Raw genomic sequence first — 25,292 nt, forward strand, 5'->3', positions numbered from 1 at the left:
TGAATATGAACATTTACCACATTCCACAAAAAAACTTTTTTTGCATACATAATTTTTTTCTTTTTTATATTTTCTTCCATTCCTTGTCATATACAATGAAAGTGGGAATTTCTTGCAATGAGAGAAGTTGAGGAAATGAACAGGATTATTTCAAATTGTGTATATGCACAAGGGATTTATAGTAATAAATCAAAATTTTGATGACAGAAACCTAGAAAACAAATGAATGCAGGTTGAGCAGAGTCCATCTGGTAGAATTCAAGATGCTCAGGTGTAGAGCAGAGGTAGGAAGGAAATATATTCATCAAACAGTTCAGTGAGACAGATCAGATCCTGGTGATTTGTAAGGCTTCCATAATTCTATTTCTGTAAGAATGGTCTATACACAAAAACTATATTTCATTCCACTGGACTTTTCTCTGTTAGATACCAGTTTTGGAAGCAATCCAGTCCCGGAAGGCAGTGACTCTAGTATAAACACCAGGTTTATTGGGTTGTCCACATTCGTCTCCCCAGCTTACTATTCCAGCCAGGTACCAGATATCTCTAGCATCTGAACTGACCAATGGTCCTCCAGAGTCACCCTAAAGGAAAAGAGAGAGATTAGCATTTCATAACCCAGTTCATTACAGAGGAATTTATTATCTTTCTAAGTTTAGAATGTACAAAAGTGCCGATTTGCAAAGGTCTTCAGTGTGTTCTAATAGAGGTGACAATCTATGTCAGGTATTCACACAGAGGAAGAATCCCAATACCTGGGAAATTGACTTAACCTGGAGATTCAGTACATTGAGACTGAGATTTTCTATCTTTCAAGAATAGTACTTTTAACATCTGACAAAATAACTCCCTCTACAAGTTGGCTATGTATTCATAATGGCTTAACTCCCCACAAAAGGGTGAAGAGAGTTAATTACTGATTAGGAGAGCAGATATTAGTCAGATACTTGAATTCCAATTGCAAATTTGGGCTTTCCAAGCTGGCTTAGACCTCTGATTTACTTATTATTTATTTATTAAAATATTATTTATACTACATTGTTATTATTTATTATTTATGAAAATTAAGTAAGGCAGTGAATGTAAAATATTTAGACCCAGCACAAAGAAGAACTTAGGAAACACATATATAAAACCACAAATACCAATTGATTCTATCTTACAAACCCAGGAAGTCTGTTTCTTTACATAGGTCATAAAAACAAGGTATTGGCTGATTATTTTTCAAGATCCTGGGCCTCCAGGTATTGCCCACTCATAAAGTTAGGACTGTATGAAACGCTTAAATAATTAATCATTATTTCATCACTTTGTGTAATACTTGCAACAAAGCATAGAGTTACTTTCCATTTTCTTCAGTTAAGCAATAAAGAAAATGAAGCACAGAAAAATTTAGTATTTGCTGAGATCAAAGGTAAAAAATGTAAATTTCTCAACTTGAACTGGAGCACAGTGATCTAACTCATCTAACATGCTTCCCCGCTACGTTATACTAACTTCCTTGTGACTTTCCTTTTATCCTTTAAAAATGCTAGCATTAATAATAGCTAAAATAATAAAAATATTTGAATTAGTGTGTTTGTAATTTTAAATCAATTTTTAAATCAATTAGTCAATAAGTATTTTCTGATACCCTCATATGTGGTAGGAAATATAAAGAGTATAAACACATGGTCTTTGCCTTCAAGGATCCTGGAATATGCTTCTGGAAATTAAGATTACCACATAAAGCCACTTAAAAATACATAATTTTAGCAAGGCACAGTGGCACATGCCTGTAATTCTAGTGGCTCAGGAGGATCTTGAGCTCAAAATCAACCCCAGCAACTTAACAAGGCCCTAAACAATTTGGGGAGATCCTTTCTCAAAATAAAAAATTTTAAAAAGGGTTGTGGATGTGGCTCAGTGGTTAAGCCTCCCTGGGTTCAGTCCCTGGTTTCAATAAACACATAAATAATTTTAATAATTGAAACTAAAACCTATATACAGGCAGAAAAGATTGGGAGGAAGAAATACAATATGCCAGAGACAAAATCAGTTTAAGAAATAGAAATAAGCCGGGTGTGGTGGCACATGACTGTAATCCCTGTGGCTCAGGAGGCTGAGGCAGGAAGATCATGATTTTAAAACCAGTCTCAGCAAAAGTGAGGTGATAAGCAACTTGGTGAGACCCTGTCTCTAAATAAAATACAAAATAGGGCTGGGGATGTGGCTCAGTGGTCAAGTGCCCCTGAGTTCAATCCCTGGTACCAAAAATAAATAAATAAATAAAATAAAGGAATAAAGGGGTCTGAAAATGGAGTAATTTTAAAGAAAGGAGCTATGTATTTAAAAATATTACAAGCTGATGAATAAGGTAAATTCTGCTTGTATCACAGAAAGAGAGAGTCTGTTCTATTAACACTAGTTAGCTGACATGTGACTAGGGAATAGAGGAGTTATATTCAGATAAGATGATAGTTGTGATTGTTTATGTTTTCTCCTTAGACAGAGGAGCTAGAATAATCAAAGTAATAGTAAAATGTTCAGAAGAAAATGAAAAAGTTCTCAGCTTGGCTAAGACACAGACATAAGCCTTAGGAGCTCTCTTTTAAGAAAATATAGAGTACGTGTACCCAGTGTACCTTACCCAACGAGATACACTCCAGATTAGTGTGGTTCTTGTGTCCTAGTAGCCTGCTGTGCTTAGGGCTACAGTTCCATATTCAGTGCCTCAGGACCAGTAAGCCAGTATTTCCACTGAATTGTTTCTGTATATTTTTAACATCTCTGCTCAACCATCAGCCCCTAGTCATTCTGTCTGTCAACAATGTCCAAGTTACTTTTCAAGGTATCAATTATTAGTTTTTTTTTTAATTCTCCAGTTACAAAAATGCAAAGTCTTTGAAGGATCTATCTCTAGTCCTTTTTTTCTCACAAACTTTATCTGTCCTATAAATTCTGTCATTTTTTAGTAAAAAGTTAAGTAAGAAACAGAATAGGGAGTATATTAAGGAAGGTACATATTATAACAAAAACTTATAAAGAAGTCAACCACTGTCAGGGTCAGTATTGTACTGAAGAACTTTTGAGAATGTTGTGAATATTCTATATCTCACTTGTAAAGTTGGTTACATAAGTATACATTTATCAAAACTGATCTGATTGTACACTTAAAATAGGTACTTTTATTGTAAGAACATCATAATTTCATTAACATTGATTTTAAAGATAGCCAGATACAGTCTTACCCTGCAATAAAACTATTACAATACTTTTTTTAAAAAAAAGTTAAACTAGGAGGTAATTGTAGTATTGAGATGAGATGTGAAATAATGAAGAAATAGAATAGATTGTTAATAGAAGGAAGAGAGATGAAAGAAATAAACTATATTATAAAGTGGAAAAATATTCTAGAACTTAAACATAAAAGAGCAAAAGAAGACTCTAAGACTAGTGACCCATAATGAAAAAGTGAGAAACTTAAAAATGAAAAATTGGTTGTATGATGTCTCTTGAATTTGAGCTGGCACACATACAAATTTTCACCTAATACTAACAACTTAAAACATGTAAATGGAAATGGCTTTGGACTAGGTGGAAATGTGAGACTAAATTTGGACAACAGTTAAATGCTGACAATGTGGATTTGGAAATCACTAAAGGGGCCACTGAGTTCAAAGAAAAGATGACTTCTTTGGGTGCAAATAAAAAAAAGATTTAAAAATATATTTTAATCTGAGACCTGAATCTTGGAGGATAGTTAGGCTTACAGAGAGGGAATAAAGATGGACCAAAAGATGGAACCAAAGACGATATATGCTGATTTCTTTCCTCTCCTATAACTATAGGAGAGGAAAGAAATCAGCATATTTCAGGATCATGAGCCTAAAGGATCATGCCTTAATAAAGAAGGGTAGCCAAACACCACTAAGATGAGGAAGAGCAGACTCAAGTAAAGATATTGATGATTTTTGAGTTATATAAATATTCAGAACCAGGCAAGTGGGAAAATTGTGAATACTAGACATAAAAATGAAAGAAAAAAATAGAATGTTGTTTTCTTCAGCCATAGGAAAATAGGATATTATAATCACAAGGATAACTTTGGTTCTTCTTTTTTACTTAGCAAAATTTTGGAAAGGACATTCAATTTTAACACCATTATCAAAATGACATTTTAGACTAGAAGACATTTTAGATGTAATTGTGTGATATATGTGATTTACTTCAAAATAGATTTAGAATTTTTGGGAGGTGAGAGGATTGTTTTAGAGTAGGTATGGATGAAATAATTTGACCATGAGTGATGGGTACATAGGGTTCATTAACCTGTTATTTTGATTTTTGTGTACATTTAAAATTTTCATAATAAAAATTATAGGAAACTGAAAGGACACGCATATATTCTAAAATTTTTAGGAAGTTACTATAAATGGAGACTGAGAAAATTGAATGATGATCATAAATGTGAATTACAAGATATTTTCAGTAGTAGTTCTAATAAAATTGGAAGCAAATAGGATAAAGATCATTAAGAGAAAAGCAGGTGTAGAATAATATCTGAACAATATTCTATGGCAGATAAAAAAGACAATAAAATACAGGTAATTCTCATTATTCATAGTAGTTTTATTCTATCAAGTCATCACAGCCTATGAATTATTGACTATTGATCATTGCTAATAGAGGAAATCTAGTTAGTTTTCCAGGAACTTATAGGCACATGTTTGTCCACTGATCAATACATAACCATGTTTTGTATGCATTTTGTTTAAAGTTACCTTATTTGTATATAATGCTGATTCATTAACACTGAATGCACAGTCAATAGTACTGTAAGTCATGCCTACACAGAGCTTACCTAAAATCTATATTTTCTCTACATGGCACATTAGAATCTTCATATACTACATTTTAGTACTAAACTTCAAGGCTACTTTAAACAGCAAAATCACCAGAAAAAAAAGTGCAAATATAAAAAATGTGGCACTGAACAGACCATGAAAAGGACACCTCATGAAAGATGAAACAAAAAGGCACAGTTTCACCTTTGTTGACTTCGGTGGAAGCACACGTATTGGGTATTCAAATATTTACTACTCTATTCATACTCACGAATGATCATAAAAGTGCCTTAAGTATTGAGTTTGGGTTAAAACATTTTAATGAGTAGGTGCATTTGCAAATATGGAATCCACAAATAATTAAGACTGAGTGCATTTTCAAATGAATCTTTCATTATTTGATCCCAAATTCTGTATCTGGAAAAATTGTGCTTAAGAAATGAAGGGGAAATGAAGACTTGCAAAGAAAGAAAATCTAAGAAAATTGGTCATAGCAGACCTATAATAAAATAATAGCTAAAGGGGGCTTTTAACAGAGTGATTAAAAAGAAAATAAGGGCGACTCAGAGGCTGAAAAACAGGAGGATTGTAAGTTTGGGGTCAGCCTTGGCAATTCAGTGAGACCCTTTCTCAAAAATTGAAAAAGTCTGGGATGTAGCTCAGTGATAAGGAGCTCTTTTGTTTGACCCCCAGTACCAAAAACAAACAAACAAACAAAAAACAAAATTAAAAAGCCAGGACTCTTAGCAAGTCAGGGAAGAGGAAAAAACTCCTCTTGAGTTTTTCATATTTTAGTAATTGAAGCAAAATATTCTCTGATGTGTTTCTCAATACAGAGAGGAAATTTTAATGTTTATACATAATAATATTTAATGTTATAATTAGAGAAAGGTAAAGAGACTTAAGGGGAAAATATGTTTTCTATTCTATACTCCATTTAACTAATTAGATGTCAATAGTAGTACATTGTGATAAGCTACACATGTAAACACATAATTTAGAAGAACTACTAAAAATTTTCCAGATAGTCAAAATTATTAATAGACAAATCAAAATGAAAATCCAGAAAAAGTAACCGTATGATTTTATTTACATAACATTCTTGGAAATTACAAATTTATAGAGATACAGGATAAATTAAAAATTGCCAGATGTTAGGGGAGGCAGAGTTATTCTTAAGGTGGATCTTTATGCTGATAAAATAGATCCTGTCTTAACTGTTAGACAAATCTCTACATGTGCCATGATGCCACAGACATAGACACACCCTTTGTTCTAGTGTTGATTTCCTTAGTTTTATGCTGTACTCTAGTTAGGTGAAATGTAACCATTGGGGAAAGCTGGGTGAAGGAGGCATGTGACTCCTCTGCAATATCTTTGCAACTTCCTGAAAATCCATGGCTATTTCAAAAAAGGTGAACAAATAATTATGCAGCATACTAATAGGTAAAACCACTTACCTGACATGCATCTCTTTTTCCTTTTAAGGAGCCAGCACATAACATTGTAGAAGTTATGACACCATTGTAAACCTGAGGTTTATTGCAGATTTTTGAGTCTATGAGATTGACCTGTACTTGCCGAAGATGATTTTGAGTGTATCCTAAAGGGAAAAACATATTTGTAGATATACAATGATTTGATAAACCTAAAGAAAGTTTTTCATAATTATTAGATAAGATGGTAATATGGAATCTTAGGATATATATGTTTTAGATGCACTAATATTTGGGAACAGAATTTTTTCCAAACTAGTTTAAATGAAAATTTAGGTACCACTCCATTGTTATGATTAGAAAAAAATTTCATTTGGGGAATATAGTGTCTTTATGATTCTCTGATCTTCACAATTGGGTATATTTATGATCTCAAATCTCTTAAGTGGTTAATTCTCTAGTAAAACACTTAAGGGCTAGGAGATATACTTGATCTTTCAGACACCTTACTGGCATCATTACTGTAGCAGTAGTGAGGCAATTAATAGTAACCTAAGGCAGAAAGGATTTATGCATCTTGGAAATGCCAGAGTCTGGCTCAGTCCAGGTTTGTATGAGTGATGAACCTACTTTTGGCATAAAAACGCTGCTCTTTAAATGCCTTTGAAAGCCAAATTAGGTTAATCATAATTAAGCTTCAGTTCAGATGCCCACCATCAGTTTGCAGTACTCCAAATCCTGTCACAAACATCTCATCCCCTGGGTGGAACTCATGGGTTGCATCAGGGAGACAAATTCTATGTACTGCATTTGTGTAGGGAACAGGACTAGAAAGCTCTGCCAGTGAAATATCATATTCATGTGACGGGTATTTGTATTTTTCATGGACAATTATTCTCCGGAGGCCTTTTTTCATTTTTGGAGGTTGTATTGTTACTCCAAATGAAGCAGTCCATCTGGATGGGTCTTTATACCTAGGGAGAAAAGAAAGAAATGAGAGACTCCAGTTTACTATACTACCTATCTAATAATTTAACCAGCAAGTTTCAATATGAGTCTTGTTTTTTAAAATAATAGCTTCTGTCTACAGATATAAACTTTTTCCAATCTGAGAATAAGACTGAGGGGTCAGATAATGTGGAGACCAACATGGCACATTTCCTAGGTTAGATAACAAGTCACCCACTTCAGATCCTTGGGCCTCTTGATGTTTCGGGGCATTTATGACTCCAAAGAACATCTGAAGAGAAATCTTGTACAGAATAGGAAAACTAAATGTATTCCTATGCCTCCTGTCCCCTGCCCACAAACATACATAAGAACATAGATGATTTTAAAGTTCTTGCTTTCTTTGACCAACTATCATATATTTATTGATGGATAATTTACCTACAATAATTTATAGACCATAAAACCTTTAACTAAATTTTGTGATATTCTTACAGCATTTTGTGGTGAACATGTTTTCTTTTAATTTATACTAAACTCATCTCTCTCAAAATTCATGAGCTATTTCACAAATAAAAAGTGCAAAACCCAATGCCCTTTGTTCACCCCCAATCATTTTCACTGTTCAGGACTTACATTCGAAAGCAGTGAGCAGCACTCACAAGCCATGTACTATTGATTAAAGTTGCTCCACAGCGATGGGTCCCATCCCACTGTAGGCTGGATTGCCACGGCCATTCTCCCTCCTCTACCTCTGTCCCACCAACAATCCTGAGACTTTCTGTTGAAGATTTATTCCTTCGTGTCCCACAGCCTGCCAAAAGGAGATAATGAACTAATTAGAGTTGTTCTAAGCATCAAATTGTATTACTACATCCCAAATTCTTGTACTTAGCGTTCTGATGGTATCAAATATTTTCTGATGTTCTTATCTTTCTGTAAACTCTAATAAACTCCTATTCATCTTGTAAGATTTAAATTAGCCATAATCTCTCCTAAGATAATTATTAATTTCCATGCCTCCAAACTGGACTAGTTATAACTTCTTTGATGCTTCCTTAATTAAAAATAACAAAAACAACAATGACACACTATGTGTGTGCTTATCATGTATTTATATGTGTGTATGCATGTACTTATGTTTTTATATATTTTATTCCTCAACATTGTTTATTACAGGGTTTCTCAACCATTGACATTTTGAACCATATAATTCTTTGTTGTGGGTGTCTGTCCTGTGCATCACAGAATGTTTAGTAGGATCCCTGGCCTATACATCATAGATGTCAGCAGCACTCTACATATTTGGGGGTAGGGGACAGCAGTGACTCCAAGGAACATATGTAAAGATGAACTTGTATAGAATGAGTCAGCATTTTCAAAATATGGGTAAAAATGTCACAATAAGGCATGATATCTAGGGCAACAAAATTGTTGAATACTGTTATTTTAGAATCATGTACTCATGCATCAGGCTCAGGCATCTATCTACACCCATTAGAGTGTGAGCTGCTTTAGGCAGAGGTTTTATCTTATCCATTTTGTATCCCTATGTTTAACAGTACCAGCACATAGTAGGCTACTAAAAAATATTGATGGCAAGAATATATATTCCACTTAGATGAGAAAATTATATTTTGGCTCCATGTTTAATTAACTTTAGAAATTAAGCAACATTCTGAGCTAGTGAGTAGCACATTTCCTTTCATTTTTTGAAGAAAAACATAGTACATGCTAATTTTGTAACTAGTAAATATCTTCTCTGAATTATGGTGGGGTTCTCTTCTATAGGGAAGGACTAGAAGTAGAGTAGGCATTTTAAAAATATGGGTAAAGATATTGTCTGGGTTATCTGTAATTTAATCAAAATAAACCTCAACCCTGTAAATTGCCTGCAATTTCCATATTATAAAATTAATAATATCAAGGAAATTTTATTCAGAGTAGAGTGGCGATCAGTCTCTGCCTCTAGCTGAAAAATATACAGATCACTTTTATATAATCTTTAGAAAATTTTTGTGAGAGGAAATTATAGATATCTGCAAATAGAACATTGATAAGCAAACATTTTTTTGCCTCTTCCTTAATAGTTGCAGAACTCACTTCCACTATACATGGCCACAGGCCACAGGCACCTATAAATCCTCTCCAGAGTGATCCCAATTTTGCTATTCTTTTGTGCCCCTGAGAGGTAAGATAAAGCAGTCTGAGCTGTGCTCAAATCAGTCAAACTTTATTCTGTCCCTACAATAGCAACACAAAGTGAGAGTAAAGGTTAAAGAATGTTAATTTTTGACATTAAGTGATGTGATCAAACATTCTGAACTAGTTGTATAGCTATATGTATTTATATTATTTATATATTAAATAATTTAAATTTATATATACTATTTATATATTAAACTTACAATTGTTCAGATAGTGGTCTGTTTCTGTCTTGTTGATTTCTGAAATACACAAAAATGGTGAATAAAAGAAGGTTAGCACATCAGAACTGCACTGTGCCTCTGAGCATTTCAAATACTAAAAGGCTGATAAATTTCATTATAGATAGTGTCTCTGGGTGATAATAAAAGCAGCATAGTTAGTGTTTTATTTGTTTGTTTGTTTGTTTTTTGCTTTGGATATTAGAAGCAAGACAAGCAGTGTGTTTTAAACTTTATTTTGGATAACAATCACATAGGGAGCATATTTATAACATAGATTCCTGTTTTTCTTCCCAGTAATTCTGTTTTAGTAGTTTTGTGGTGAAGTCTTAAAACATGAATTTTTGTGTCAGAAGATAAGATCCAGGTAGTTCACAGCCCCTGTTTGGAAAATACAAATCTAAACCATAGTACTGAGTCCCTGAATGAAATAACAGTTTTACTAACCATTATTTCAAATTATTTTACTAAACTCAAAAGCATAGTCCACTTATATAATACATCAAGTGGCATCTTCATGAATTACCCATAATCACATTTAAGAATGTTATCCTTTTCTAAGTCTCTTTCTTCAGAAGTTTTAGAAAGATAGTCTGCCCTCAAATTGTCATTCAATTCAAGCCAATGACTTCATACCTTGTTGACCTCTCAGCGGTCAGGACCTAACCCTATGCAAATGCTAACCCAACCAACTGAAGCAGGCCAGAGTCCCCCACCCAGAAGAACCCTGCCATAACTAAGCTTCTCCAAAGACCCTCAAAAAATTCTGTTTAGCATAATTGTTCTTAGACTATCAGCAAGAATTTCTACAACAGAGTTTTCAGTTGGAGGGTATGTTTGTAGAGCCAGAGTGTGATAAGGGACTCAAGGCCTGCAGCCTGGGTCTGGAGCCTTTACAGAGGCTTTTGTCTCTCAAAGGACTATGATCAGGTCCTGCAGAGCCAGCTGGTGGGAAGAGAGGGGAGGAGGACTCTCCCTTTCCCAGACACTGATTTTCACAGAGAGTGCCTTTGGCCTGAATTGGATGCCCAGAACAGTGAAAAAGCTGCTTTTATGTATACTTGTACAGATTGTGAGCCTCTGAGTCCCTCCCCTTAAACACTGGGTATAAAGTTCTAAAACTTTCTGAACTTGGGGTTCAGAGGAATAATTTGATGAAGGCAGAAAGCTCCCCTTTGGAGCCTGACTTCAGCCAATGAACCTGCTTCCTTCTATCCCTTGGTGTCCTGCCTCATCTGTCCTACATCACAACAAATACATAATACTCTAAATTTCACATTTCCTGACTTAGTAGATTTCCAATAACCAAAACTATTCTCTGTGAACATGGCAGGATGGGATATTCTAAATGCAAATATATTAACCTATTCATTTTTCTTTTAGTCTTGGTTATTGTTTTTTTGGAAATTTGTATTCTAGAAATCCTTCTCTCTGACTTTCTCCATTTAGTTATATGTAGAGAAAATGATGAATATAAGAAAAAATTGACCATTTAGCCTCAGTTATTATTAAGGGAGCCATCTCTGATCTCTCATTCAGATAACCTGTTCTTCTCCATCCCAAGCTCCTCTGAGGGAAATCTCTGTCTGGCTTTGTATATTGCTACTGCTGACGAGGCAGGTCTCAGAGAAGCGTGACTTGTGCTGCTGCACTGTATCCCGCCCTCAGCTTGGTTCTTGGTTTAATGCTTTGCTGTTGCTGACCTGAAATTCTTACTAATTTTTCCTGCAACTGTGATTTGAAAATGAAGTCAAACAGGATAACGGAGCATATTGTGGGCAGAGGAGATACACACAATTTGTGTGTCCATGGATTCTTGCCACTCCACTTGCGTATATTATTCACAATGCCCTATGAAATCAGAACTCTGGTGGGGCCATGATGGGTGGGAGTTCAGCAAGACTCAAAGCAGTTATATACAAGATAAGTGTATCATGAATATCACTAAGAACTGGGACACTGACAGTCTTGGGAACCTGCCTTCAGCTTGCTAATGGATGAGGAAGGACTAAAGAGAAGAGGAACTCCAGATTTTCTTTTCTTTTCCTTTCTATTCACATCATTATTTTCACAAAAGCCATTGACTCACACACAAAAGTAACAGGAGCCTAAAAGGATATTCCAAGCATTTCCAAACCTAATGAGGTTGTTTAAATCTATGGATATGAATCCTGTAGATGTGGAGGGCTGAATATACTTGCATGAATGAATCATGAAATGTAGTTCCTTCTATATCTATAAGGAATTAGTTCTAAGTCACCCCTGCAGGTATCAAAATTCACTGATGCTCAAGTTTCTTATATAAAATACACACACACCCTCTTATATACTTAAATCTTCTCTAGGGTATTTACAATACCTAATATAAAAACTACATGAATAATTGTTATACTGTGCTGTTCAGGGAATAATAACAAAACAGTCAGTAAGTGTTCGGTATAGACACAAGTTTTTCCAAATATTATGTTTATAAATACATTGTGGTTTTTGACTCTACAGATATGAAATAAAGCTTCATAATTCTGATGATTCTACATACATGCTAAAATATGAAGTCTAAATTAAAATGTGATTATGAGTATAAATGTGCTTACAATTACATTTAAAATCAACATTGCACAGGGCTCGGTGGTGCACACCTGTAACTCCAGCCTCTCTAGAGGCTGAGAAAGCAAATTCAAAGCCAGCGGTGGCAACTTACTTAGAACCTCAGCAACTTAGCAAGACTTTGCCTCAAAATAAAAATTTAAAAGGACTTGGGATGTAGGTCAGTAATGAAGTTACCCCTGGGTTCAATCCCCTCTACCAAAAAATAAAATTGGCATTGCATTATATAAAGATGAAGGGTAAAATTCATACTTGCAATTTAAAAATTTATTTTTTTCATTTAGAATAATATTAATTATTAGTAAGTAAAAAATACTATAAAAATAAAGAGAGAGGCCATAGCTATAAGAAAAGTCTTATATTTTATTATATTAACAGCACTTTTTTTGCTTTTTGAAAAAAGCCCTGGCATTTTTATTTTGCACTGGAACACACAAATTATGTAGCTCATCCTACTACAGCTGTGCCTCCTTTCTAAGCTACTAGGGTGACTTAAATCTATCAGCTTTTATGTTAGCACTCTGTATTCATTCTCTCTACTTGTTCCCTATTCTCTAGTCTCAAGTGCTACCATGTTCATTACTATATCCACAAACCACACGTGACCAGTGAGTTCCTGAAATATGAAGTCTAAATTAAAATGTTTGATCAACATAAAATGCACAGTAGGTTTCAAAGTCTTCACTGTAAGATATAACAAAATTAAGCATGGAGTTATAATTTTTCATTGTTAGTGTCTAAGGAAAGAAGCTATAAGATTGGTATATTAATAACGTTTGAAAGAAAATATATAGATGGCATGAACCTTTCCAAACACTACTCCAGAACATAAAATGGATAAAAGAGGAAAAAAGAAAAGGGATATACAAAGCCAATATTTATAATCAGACTCTATAACCAAAGTATAAGGCCCAATATAGAAGAAACTGCCTAAGATTTAAGGACCAGCTTTCATGGAAACCATACATTTAGCATGCTTTTAAAATATTAAAATATGTTATTAGGACTAATATAGTTTAAAAGCAATATCCTGTTGGTAGCAAGACCCTACCATGTATTTTTAGGACATCTAAAAAAAAAAACAACCTAAAAATGAGTGCTCAAGTCTAACATGGAATTGTTATATGTAACAAATAAACAAAATAATAGAAATCAACTTACTTTTAATTTCAACTGATTCAGGGTCGACATTAGGGGGTCCTGCAACATTTTGCAGCTTTTCGTGTAGAACATTTTCAATAATATTATTTATGGTTTCCGGATCCTCAGTAGAGGGAAATCTAAAAATCAGCAGCATATGGGCCAAAACTCCATCTGACTCTTGACTGTGGACCAAAAATATAAAGAAAGGAAGAAAATAACAGAAGGAAGAGAGGGACGGACGGAGGGAGGGAGGGAAAGAGAGAGTGATTGATTTATGATACTATCACAACCAGCTTTCCTCATCATTCAGTTGAAACACATACACACACATACACATACACACACACACACACACATACACACACACATACACATACACAAATGCAGTCCATAAATATTTCTTTCTATATTTCTGTTGTTTATTTTGTATAGAACCTATTTCAGCCACCCTGATGGTAAGGTAGTATGCTCATGGTATCCCTTACGACCAAAGGGTCTAGTTAAATACACATCTATTAACATAAAAAGACATGTATCTCATCAACCATTCAAAATTACCAAATAGAATGTGTGGTAAATATGAAATCAGCTGTATTGTTGGCTTTCAGATTTAATTCCTGTGACTTAAATCCGTCCATCTTTCCTAAGCAAACTCAGGCTCTCCTACACAACTCTGAATCCTAAGTCTTTTGGAAAGCTTCACCATGCTGTATGGCTTCATGTGACCGTATTTTCAAGAGTGTATTAACTAATTCACCTTGACACTGCTTATACAAGTGACCACCTCTTGATAATTCTGCCAGCCACCTGACCTGTCCTTTTCACAGTTTCCAAAGAATCTTACTCCTCTCTACACACTGCATCGACTCTTAATTTCATAAACTGCAAATGGGAATATAAGTATAAATGAGAATCCTATTCTAGAAGTCATTTTTGTTTAATATATTTTTGAATATGTTAAAATGACAGCATTTGCCTCTTTTGGAAGTTAAATATTCAAATATACTATTCATGTGCAAGACTATGAGTATAAATGTATTCATTATAATCTTGTTTTTAAAACAAAAATAAGTAACAAATGTCCATAAATAGGGCATTGGCTAAATTAACACTGTCCTACACTTGAGTGAAATATTATATGGTCAGTTAAAGAATAAAAAGATTTATATACAGTCATTGGAATGATGTTGGCAATAAATTGCTGAACATGTGTTATTTCTGGGAGTGGACTTGTTGGACAAGAGGCTGTCATTTTCTATTAAAATACTGTGCTGTTTGGATTTTATATAATTTCATATTACTTTTGTAGTCTGAAAGAATATAGGATTCATAAGCCCTTTCTGCCTCACCAACCCTATTCTTTCTTTTTCTTAAACTAATACTGTTCTGGCTGGGTGATAAGAAAAACAAACAAACAAACAAAATCCTTCCTGCCTGTTATTCAGTTTATCTCTCACCTGTTTTATCACAGCACACTTTTAAAAGTCTGCTTCTTGCCCTCATTTCCACTGAACTGTTTTTCTATCGGAACACTAATGTCTTCCTAATAGACACCTCCAGCAGATTCTTTTCAACATGTATATTTTTTTGTCTCGGGAGTATTTGTTGAAGTCCACCATTCTCCTCTTGAAGCTTTTTATCTTTAGTACCAGTGGAACCTCTTTCAGAATTTTTCTTTTTTCCTGGTTCTTCCCATTTTTCTTCCATTCCCATAAATATCGTATCTTTCAAGTTTTCTTCATCATTCCTGTTTTTCCTAACAAATTTACACACAGGATTTCCAATATTTTGAATTTATAATAAGCAAATTTATATCTTTGGCTTAGATTCCTTTCCTTCCCATTCCTGTTTTTCCTAACAAATTTACACACAGGATTTCCAATATTTTGAATTTATAATAAGCAAATTTATATCTTTGGCTTAGATTCCTTTCCTTCCCCAGGTCAGACTATTTTTCAGGCTCATATGTTGCTTTTGAATCTTAACTCCACATCTCTAAAACTGAATGTGCATGCACAGGCAGTAGTTAAGTGAGAAAGTGGTTCCGAATGGAGATAGAAACTTGGATTCCAACAGTATATGCAGCCATGTGGGTGAATGAGGTTTCTTTGAGTCCGTAAAAATTTAAGGATCAGAGAAGTAGAGGCAGATCCAACAACAGATACTATCTGAACACCAGAAAGTAGAGGATTTTCAAGAAGAAGTGGTCAGAGTAGTACCTGAGAGATGTGAGCTAGGAAGTAACTCTTAGAGTTTTGTTGCTGGCATAATACTACAAATAGTTCTATTTTTTAATATTTATTTTTTAGTTGTAGTTGAACACAATACCTTTATCTTATTTATTTTCATGTAGTGCTGAGGATTGAACCCAGGTCCTTGCACGTGCTAGGCAAGTGTTTTACCACTGAGCCACAACCCCAGCCCTGCAAATAGTTCTTATTCTATTTTTTGAAAATTACAAATAATTTGTATTGAGAGAATACATTATTTAAAGTCCTCATATAGCAATACATTGTTTAAAATGTTATGTTCTGAACTTTATTGATAGTAGATTTAGCTAACTACTTGAAGCATACAGAGGTAGAATACAAGAAAATAAATAAAATTGATAAGGAAGAGGATCAAGAGCTGAAGACAAATCTTATTTACCACACTGTTCACATAGAACACTACTGTTAAACCAAAGCATGTGTGTTAGGTTCCCAATTGTGCTAGTTTCCAAGAAAACAAGTTTGGAGCAGAGGCATGGATGACAACTCTGTCCCTTTGTAAGCATTTTGCAAATGCTAGCTTTTAGATACAGAGAATGAGTAAGGGGCATTATAAACCATGACTCACACAGAATAGGTGCCAAAAAGTGTTTGCTAAATGCAATTACATCATACCATTAATACTTTAAAACATATTTATTGCAGACCCGGCTAACAGTTTCAGCTTTAAATTAAATTCAGAAGTCAGCATACCTGAACTTGATAATGTGAGACTTGATAAGTTCTCCCCTTAATGGAGATTGATAAAATGCATTTTTGACCTGTTCAAAAAATATTTAAAATGTGTTAGCAAGTATAATTTTTTTAAAATTCCACAACTTAATTCAAAGCTCTAGGGAACATTTAAAAAAAAATGTAAAACGAAAGACAGTGACTGACATTTTGCAATGAGCTGAACTTGAGGAACCTTTCTTGGTATTCATCCCAGAGATTTCAACTGAACTCTGCTTTGAGAATGATAGGAGGTGGGGAACCAGTGAGGTCACAAGTGACATCTGCTGTAGTATTCAGAAAGACATCATAAAAAATGGACTTTTTTTTTCATGAAAAGTAAAAGTATGTATACTCTGATATAAGAACTGCTGTAGGTCTACAAAGGAAATGAAATAATTCTGTCAACTTTTTCAACCTAGTGAAAAAGTTGCCAAGTATCCTGGCATAATGTGAGACCAGCTCAAGCACTTAAAATGCTCTGGAAAAGGCCCATGTGAACTAGAATGTATAACACACACACACATCTGTGATCTGAGAAGCTTATTTTAATAAGATGAAAGAATTTATTGTGGCGATGTTTGTTATTAACTACAAACAAATAAGAATTCTAGAGACTTTTTTTTTTTTAATCGCAGTACTGGAGGTTGAACCCAGGGCCTTGCACATGCTAAGCAGGTGCTCTACTACTGAGCTAAATACCTAGCCCTTTTTACATTTCCAAAAAATATTTATTTTGAGTCAGGGTCTTGCTTACTTGCTAAGGTGTCCTTGAATTTGTGATGTTCCTGTTTCAGTCTTCCAAGGCACTGGAGATTACAGGCTCATGTCACCACACTTAACTTTAATTTTTTTAATTTGGACTATATGCAGATAAATAATTCAAATGTTTCTTGTTTCCATTGTGTGTATATTTACTAGATACAGATGCTCCAAGCTGGTGATTAATTGACAGAACAATGAGCCTTTTTATTCTTTCTTATATTTCATAGAATCCTAAATAGGACAGTTTCTACAGTTATGAGACAAATCAGTACAAATAAGTTCTGTGAATATTTTATTTACTTATATTTATCAAATAATTTCAAAGCTATTATTAGTTTTGAAGATATTAGAGTCCTGCCTATATTCCTTTAGATTTATATATCAATTTGGATCTGGATTTTGGCAAATGGCACAGAGAACAGGGAAATAGTTACTTCTTTTCTTGACTTCTTAAGTTCCATTTACTTTTATATCTGTAATTGGCCTTAGAGAAGAACTTTATACATTCCTCTAATTGACTGTTTGCGAATGTAACCAGGATTGACCCCCTTCTCAGCAAGATGTCCAAATGCTCTGGCTTCCAGTCTGCTATAGTTTCTAGTGATAGGAAGAGTGTGTGGTCCAGCTGTGATCTGGATATGATTTGAGTGTCTTCCTGATTTGAAATTTAATCCCCATTGTGAAGCATTACAGGAGTGGAAATTCAAGCTCACTCTGATATTTAGCAGTGAGCATTCGGGAGGCAATTAGGATTAGATAAAGTCATTTTAGTGGAGCCCCATGATGGAATCCTGGTGACTACAGAAGAAGAGAGAAAAGGTACAGCGAGGTATGCCTGTAATCCCAGATACACAGGAAGGCTGATATAGGAGGATCATAAATTCAAGAGCAGCCTGGGCAATTTAGTGAGCTGCTGTCTCGAAATAAAAAATAAAAAGGGTTGGGAATATAGTCCAGTGGCAGAGTACCCCTAGCTTCAATCCCCAGTACTTCAAGGGGGGGGGGCCTGAAAACTCACATACACATGCATGCTCCCTATCTCTTGCTACATGATACCCTGGGCTACCTTAAGGACTCCATCAGCAAGAAAGCTGGACTTTACACCTCCAGAATTGTGAACCAAAATAATCCTCTTTTCTTTATGAAGTAACTTGTCTTGGGTATTTCATTATAGCAAAGAAAACAGACTAATACAGATCACTTCCATTCTGTTCTTATTCAGGATATTGGAAATGGAAGACAATTTGGAAATTATGTAATTTAACACTGTAATTTTCATATAAAGAAGTTTATCCAGAAAGATAAAGTGATATTCCAAATGACACTTCACAGATGGTATTAGAATTAGATGTCCCAATTCCTAATTCAGGATATTTTTTCCATCACATCATACCTCACAGACTATCAAAGAAAAATCCAAATTATTCTTTAAGTTATCTGATAGTGATGAGAATTCATCACTCAGGTCTTTGTTCTTTTAGCCCATTCTGCAAAATTTTCTAGTTTCTTAAATATTTGATTAAGCCCTCAAAATAATGTTGATACCTTACAGACAGAGATCAGTATTTGTGGATTTCCTGTAAATTTGTGTGTCAAAAGCAAGTTCAAGGTTAGGTAGTTTTAAAAGCTAAACTGCTATTCATGTATGCAGCCAAATAGTTTCAATCTTGGCAATCTTTGCCCAAGGTCTCTTCTTTAGGAAATCTAGAGTGCAACAAAGTATTTGAATCACCTTCACAGTCCCAGAGTTTCTGGACTCTGTTGAAGGAGAATATTACGCTGATTAAGGAACGGTGAGTAGGAAGGACACATGAATGGCTGATGTTCACTTGGTTCAGCTTTTGAAGACATACTCTTCTAACTGAGGGTTTCTGCCTCTTACCATTTTGAAAGGTATGCAAGAAGCAATTGAATGGATATTTTAGAAGGTAGGATACTAAAATGTACAATAAAGAGTGATAGCAAATGTCCTAAAAGTAGAGGGAAAAAATTGCTTACCATTGATTCAATTCTTTGACTCATTTCTGTGAAATTTTTAGAAGCTTCTCTTCCAAACTCATTATACAGTTTGTCACTGGTGAATGGCAATATGCTATAGTAATTGTAGGTCTTCCTTTGATCTACAAAGAAAGAGACAGAAGTCCATCATAATTTTTTATCAGATGTGTGTTAAACACCATTATTATCCCATTTGGTGGTTGCTAGAAAGACTAAGACAGGGAGGAATGCTCTAACCCAGGTCATCCTCTTCATCATCCTGCCCCGGGCTTATCTCAGAAGATGAGAACATTTGTCATCATATGAGTTAGAGTGCAAAAGCTGTAAGGAACACCTGGTGTTCCTGGAGCATTTTAGCAATACCACATTGGCCTTATGGGCTGATTACTCATGTATTCTCCATTCCTGAATAGGCCACCTGAGCACACAAACAAGCATAGATTCAGAAGCTTCCCAAGATTGAATGCCTTTCTATATTCCAAAAGTAGACTACCCCCCCCACCCCCAGTAAACTACAGTAAACTACACATCAATTCTGGACGCTGTGTGAGAAAATTTATTTTTAGCTAAAAGGCAAAATGAGGATAGGAATTAAAGTGCTAGAGATTCACTTTAGGGAGCTAGAACTGCCAACTTTCATAACATTCCGAAGACAATATTTAGTTTCACCTGGGACCCTTGTCCCTCCATTTATTTTCTCCACCACCTGCAGATGTCTTGTCATCTTAGCTACTGTCTCCATTTTTGAATCCAATTTAAGCAGCCCACACTTTTGACCTACTGAAGGGTTAATGCGGTATAGCTTTTTCTCTACCCTCCTAAACGTGAAGCAAGCACAGAGCCTTCAGTAACTCATCCACTCGTTTGATGAATATATATGCCAACTGCTTTTCTGTGAGAGACACTGTTCTAAACATCAGGAATACAGTAATGAGCAAGACAGTTGTGTATGCTCATTATAAGAGACTGTACCTCATCCACTTTCAGTCTCTCTCCTCTTCTAGGTTCTTTCCCATTCTTTTCCTCTTTATTTAAACCCCAGAGGAAGAGCACACAAACCAGTGGCTCAGGCATCTTCATATATCACATTTAATTTACAATAACACCCTCATGGGGAAGCAGAATTAACAACACTTAGAGGATTCCAGTCTGAGAAATATAAATAATTTGCCCAACCCCAATGTGACACAGCCAGAAAAGACAATTGAATTTCAAGCCGAAACTTAGCTCCTAAAGCACAGATTTTTTTTTGCAATACTGCTTCTTGAAGTGGGAAAAAAACAACAACAACAAAACATTGTCTTTCATGGAAACTATGGGTTTTTAATTGTAACTTTCATTCAAAAAACTATTGGTAAATTTGTTAAATTTCAAAAGAATCCCAGGACCATTCAAAGGATTTGGTGGGTTTGAGAAGGAAGTTGTTTGTCAGACTCTGTCAAGGCCTGGAGAATAGCTGGAGATGTAAGGATGAGGGTGGGAGGTTGGAGATATCCAAGTTCAAGGTCTCCTGAGCACCAGCAACCTACATGAGGAAGGAGGGAGTTTTTGCCCTTCCTTATCCTTCCTCTCTTCCCTCTCCCTGAATAACTTTGAACAGCCAGTGTGGCATGAAATGTAGGCAGGTCCCTGGCAATATACATATACATTTCAAATAAAGTTTATAATTTAATGAAAATAGTATGTGTTTTATTATATTTGCATTTTTTACATCTGTCTCATGGTTAGCCATAACTTTCTGTGTAACTACATTCATTGTTCTAGAATGTTGCTTCTCAAACTATAGTGTAAAAATGGACCACCTGGGGATTCTGGCACATTAGGTCTAACATTGGACACAGATTTTATATTTTTTACCATGCTCCCAGGTGATGCCAATGCAGTTAGAACTTAATTACACATTAAATAGTAAGGTTCCAGAGCAGAAGCTAATAGACCTTATCCTTAGACCTAATCTATATCCTTAGACCTGGATTCTTTGAATTGTTTGGTTGAATCCTTTGAAATTGTCATTTGCATAGCAAATATCAGTAATTTTGTATGCTTCAATCACAGCCACATGAACAACTTATCTATAACAAATATTTTACTTTGCTTTGTAAACAGGCCAGTAAGTTTTAAAACATATTTACAGTTTTCAGAATTATATGGTTTATCTAGTTATTTAAAAGTATGATTTGGAATATTAACAGAAAAGTAAGAAAAATCGGGACAAATGTTGAGTTTGTTGATAATCTTCTAACAGGTTTGTGATTCAATAATTTTCAGGGATGTCACTCATTGACAGATTCACCATCTGACATTCAAATCATGAAGGTAGGGCTGGGGATATAGCTCTCACAAGCACAAGGTTGTGGGTTCAATCCCCAGCACCACACACAGACACACACAAAAAAAAAAAATCAAAAAGGTGCAGAAATGGAAACCCTAAGGCCCTGGACACCGACCACACACACAAATCTAAGATATCCTGAACTTTGTGAAGTAAGGGTCAAAATGATATTTTCCTAATCTGATTACCTTTATCAATATCTATTTCTGCAACAGATGTTTTTTATTTGGTCACTTATATTTACTTTGTTGTCAGTTTATATCTACCAAGAGGGCAGGGCACAAAGACGGCAGTTACACACCTCATAATAATCATTGTTTATTCAGGTGTACCGTGTGAGCTGTGGAAGCTGTGTGTTCCATATTTCCGAACTGCTCATCTCAACAATGGGATTCAGGAATTGGTAACTAGAAGAATAGTGCCAGTTCTTCACAGTATGTATATGAATAAGACATACAATATTATAAAACTTGGCTTGGGAATAGGCAAAGGAGAAGTAGCAAATAACATTTTCTCTCATGAAAGTGATCAGGCCCCTGGCATTACTAGGAACTTCATGTGAAGTCAGAGAATCCCCGCCCCCCCCAAAAAAAATCATAGATATGATTCATTAATTTTCACCACTCAATATTCAAATTAGTTATAAAGTAACTAATAGGTGCTGAAATTCTGTGAAGTTCTGGAAATATAAAAGTGAATAAGTCACAGTCTTAGGCATCCATGGGAAGAAGTCACAATCCTCACGACATAATGGGACTTGATAAATTCATAACAGAACTAAAGAATTGTAATCAGTAATACATTTTTATTAAAAGCATTTACCAGAGAAATCTCTGTTCTCAAATGAAAATACCCTGAATTTAAAGACTTGCATTTGGGCAAATTCTAATACACACACACACACACATACACACACACACATACACACACACACAGAGTTTTAAATATTTTTTTCTTAAACTGCCCAGAATTAGTCTACTTCGCTTTGGAAGATGAGATTGATCATGTGTGGGTAATGGAGGAAGATGACCAGATTACGTATCGTTCTATTTCTTTATAGGAAACCACCTTTAACAAATTCCCAATGAAATTAGAATCAAGTGATTAACTTTCATGATTTCAAGGCCTTGAATATCAAAGAATAATCTAATCACAGAGGGAGATATTAAACTAAGAGGTCATAGTTGAGTCAACTAATTAAAACCCAAGACAGGATAGAAGGAAACTTCAGAAGGGTTGTTAGACCCTGGAAGAATTGTTCTACAGTACCCTGGAGACCTTTCTAATAACATAGCAACTAGCAGTTCATCTGGCAGTGAGATATCTGATAACCGCAGAGTGAACCTCTTAAAATTAACCTCAGCATATCCTGTCTTCTTTAATCACACTATAGCTGAGGATAAGATTTTAAATAAAAGAAATAGGCACTTATTCAACATCATACAGCTATGGGGATCTTTCCAATTTGTTAGTACAGAATAGAGCCTACTTCTCTATAAAGATTATCTTTATTGTATAATTAATTTATAGGGATGTCAAGACTTCAGTTAAAAATTATTTTAAGTTACTTTTCTCAAACAAGTTAAGACAGTAAATGGAGCTAACCTGTGGTTTTTCTCTTTAAGACTTGATTATCACTTATTAATTAATATGAAAACTAGCATGCTAGTCCCATCAGGAAGTATTGCTATATCAAAGAGAGAAAGAAAACCCCTCCTTGGCTCGTGGATTGAAGTGAAAGACAAAGAAGCAGGTAAAGATGTGTCTGGGTTATGCAAATGAGTCACAGCAATGAATGAACAAGCCCCAGGCAAAACAAAACAGGAAGGTACATGAGGAAATGCTTGGGGTAAATCACATGATTCTAGGGCAGCTCATACTTACTGTATCTCACATAATGAACAGTGAGTCCAATGCACACTGCTAGGATAATCAGGGATAAAAAGGTGATGAGGCCAACAACCCAGGGCTCCACGCGCCGTCCTTTCCTGGCCCTCGCCACGGGTGGCCTGAGGAAGAAAGTAAATGATGGATTACAGACTGTACAAGGAAGCCCACATACACTCCTTAGGCAGAACAGATATATCTGAGGAATAAAGGACATTCCGGTGGCAGTGTAGGGTTTAGAACAAACCCTGGTCCCAGATGCTGAAGCCAATCTTGGCTCTGACAGCCTGGCCCTATGCAAGTAATTTGACTTCTCTGTGCCTCAGTTTCTTCTTCCATAAAATGAAGACCATAGTAACAGTACCTACTTCATAGGATTATGATAAGAATTAGATGAAGGTACTGTATATATGAGGTGTCTATGATAGTTTCTGGCCTGTAGAAAGTGTTATGTGATAGCTAATACTTGTAAAGCTAGCTATGGACTAGCTATGGACAAGCTATGGAGCTAAATTCTATAGGAACTACGTTTTTTAAGCCTATTTCTAGCACTCTAGAATGACAAATAGCCTGTGAGATACATTGCAGTTCAAATCACACAAGTTCTAGATAGAGTTTCTAATTCCATTCTCCTTATAATTTTCTGTTTAATTCAAAATCCAAACTCTTAGGATACACATAAGAGATTGTCCTCTTCAAAACCTCCTGAGTTTTTGAGTTAATATTTATCTCCAAGCCTCTCCCATTTATTCTGCCTCTGAAACATGTTATTGAAACATGTTGAGTAACCTGGTTTATTTGTTTTTGTGAATGATGAAGTTGCTGTTCCCTTGGATTATAATAGTTGGTAAGCAAACTCAACAGCAGAGAAAAAATAATAAATCAGAGCTGACTAAGGAGTTTGGCTATAATAGTGTTATTTTAAAATTTCCTGAGGTGTTTTGCATGTGCTTTTTTTTTCTTTTTTTTAAGTTTGTTACCTGTCTGGTTCCTGGGGACTAAAGGGAAATATATTGTTCTCCTGGAGGAGTATTGGGTGTTGAACCAGAACAAAGAAGGCTGTTAAGTCCAGCCCTTCCATTACCAACTCTGTGACTTGGATAGATCATTTAAGTTCTGAGCTAGGTTTCTCCACCTATAAGGCGCAGGATTATGTTTAAAACATGGTGGGGCTGGGGGTTGTGGCTCAGTGGTGGAGCGCTTGCCTCACATATGTGAGGCATTGGGTTCATTCCTCAGCACCACATAAAATAAATGAATAAAGTAAAGGTATTGTGTCCATCTATAAGTAAAAATATTATAAAACAAAGAAACACACACACAGTGGGACCTCAAAATGAGCTCATGAATGTGTAAACTTCTTGCAAACTACAAAGCATTTCACAAGAGATAATTTTTGCTTACCGATATCAAGAAGATTCTTGGGTTATAATAGTTGGTTTATCATCAAACTCTTTATCTGCTGATATAAAACCAGGAATGATGATATTATAATACTGGTGTCATTACATCCTGGCTGTATCTGAACATTGAATAGTGAACGTTGTCACATAAGCTAATGGTGTCATCATCTCTGTAGGACTCTGTCCCTGCTGAAGGCACTGGGGGGTAGCAGTAGGCTCCAGGGACTCTACTTGATCACCTCCCTTGTTCCTGTGATTGTCCCATGGGGCTGTAGCCAGGGAAACTTCATCTTCCCCTCTTCTACTTCTATCAGCTCCAGTTCTCCCTTGAGTGGGGCTCCAAACACCTGTTCCTAGAATGGCAATTACTGTAATATAAAAATACTTCTCCATAAGGAGTTTATTCTTTTCTGCACAATTGTGCTTAAGAAGCTCCCAAACTGATTCCTGTCTCTTCTTCTCTGAATGCTTGCTGTTCATCTGTTGCAGAAGAAAGGAGATGCATATAACAGACGTAAGCAAAATTTTGGAGGGATTAGA

The 25,292-nt window shown here is 35.2% G+C and overlaps 1 protein-coding gene across 1 annotated transcript; it reads right to left on the minus strand.

The window, feature by feature from the left end:
- Positions 1-236: 236 nt before the first annotated feature.
- Positions 237-25,232, minus strand: LOC114102091 (transmembrane protease serine 11E-like). Its single transcript, XM_027947349.2, has 10 exons — positions 24,859-25,232; positions 23,347-23,471; positions 19,131-19,252; positions 16,350-16,417; positions 13,405-13,568; positions 9,619-9,657; positions 7,847-8,024; positions 6,977-7,236; positions 6,287-6,429; positions 237-584 (listed from the first exon to the last, which is right to left on the minus strand). The coding sequence occupies exons 1-10, from the start codon at positions 25,230-25,232 to the stop codon at positions 423-425; spliced, it is 1,635 nt and encodes a 544-aa protein (XP_027803150.2). The 3' UTR covers positions 237-422.
- Positions 25,233-25,292: the final 60 nt, after the last annotated feature.

Source organism: Marmota flaviventris, chromosome 7 (assembly GCF_047511675.1).
Source record: "Marmota flaviventris isolate mMarFla1 chromosome 7, mMarFla1.hap1, whole genome shotgun sequence".
NCBI classification, from domain to species: Eukaryota; Metazoa; Chordata; class Mammalia; order Rodentia; family Sciuridae; genus Marmota; species Marmota flaviventris.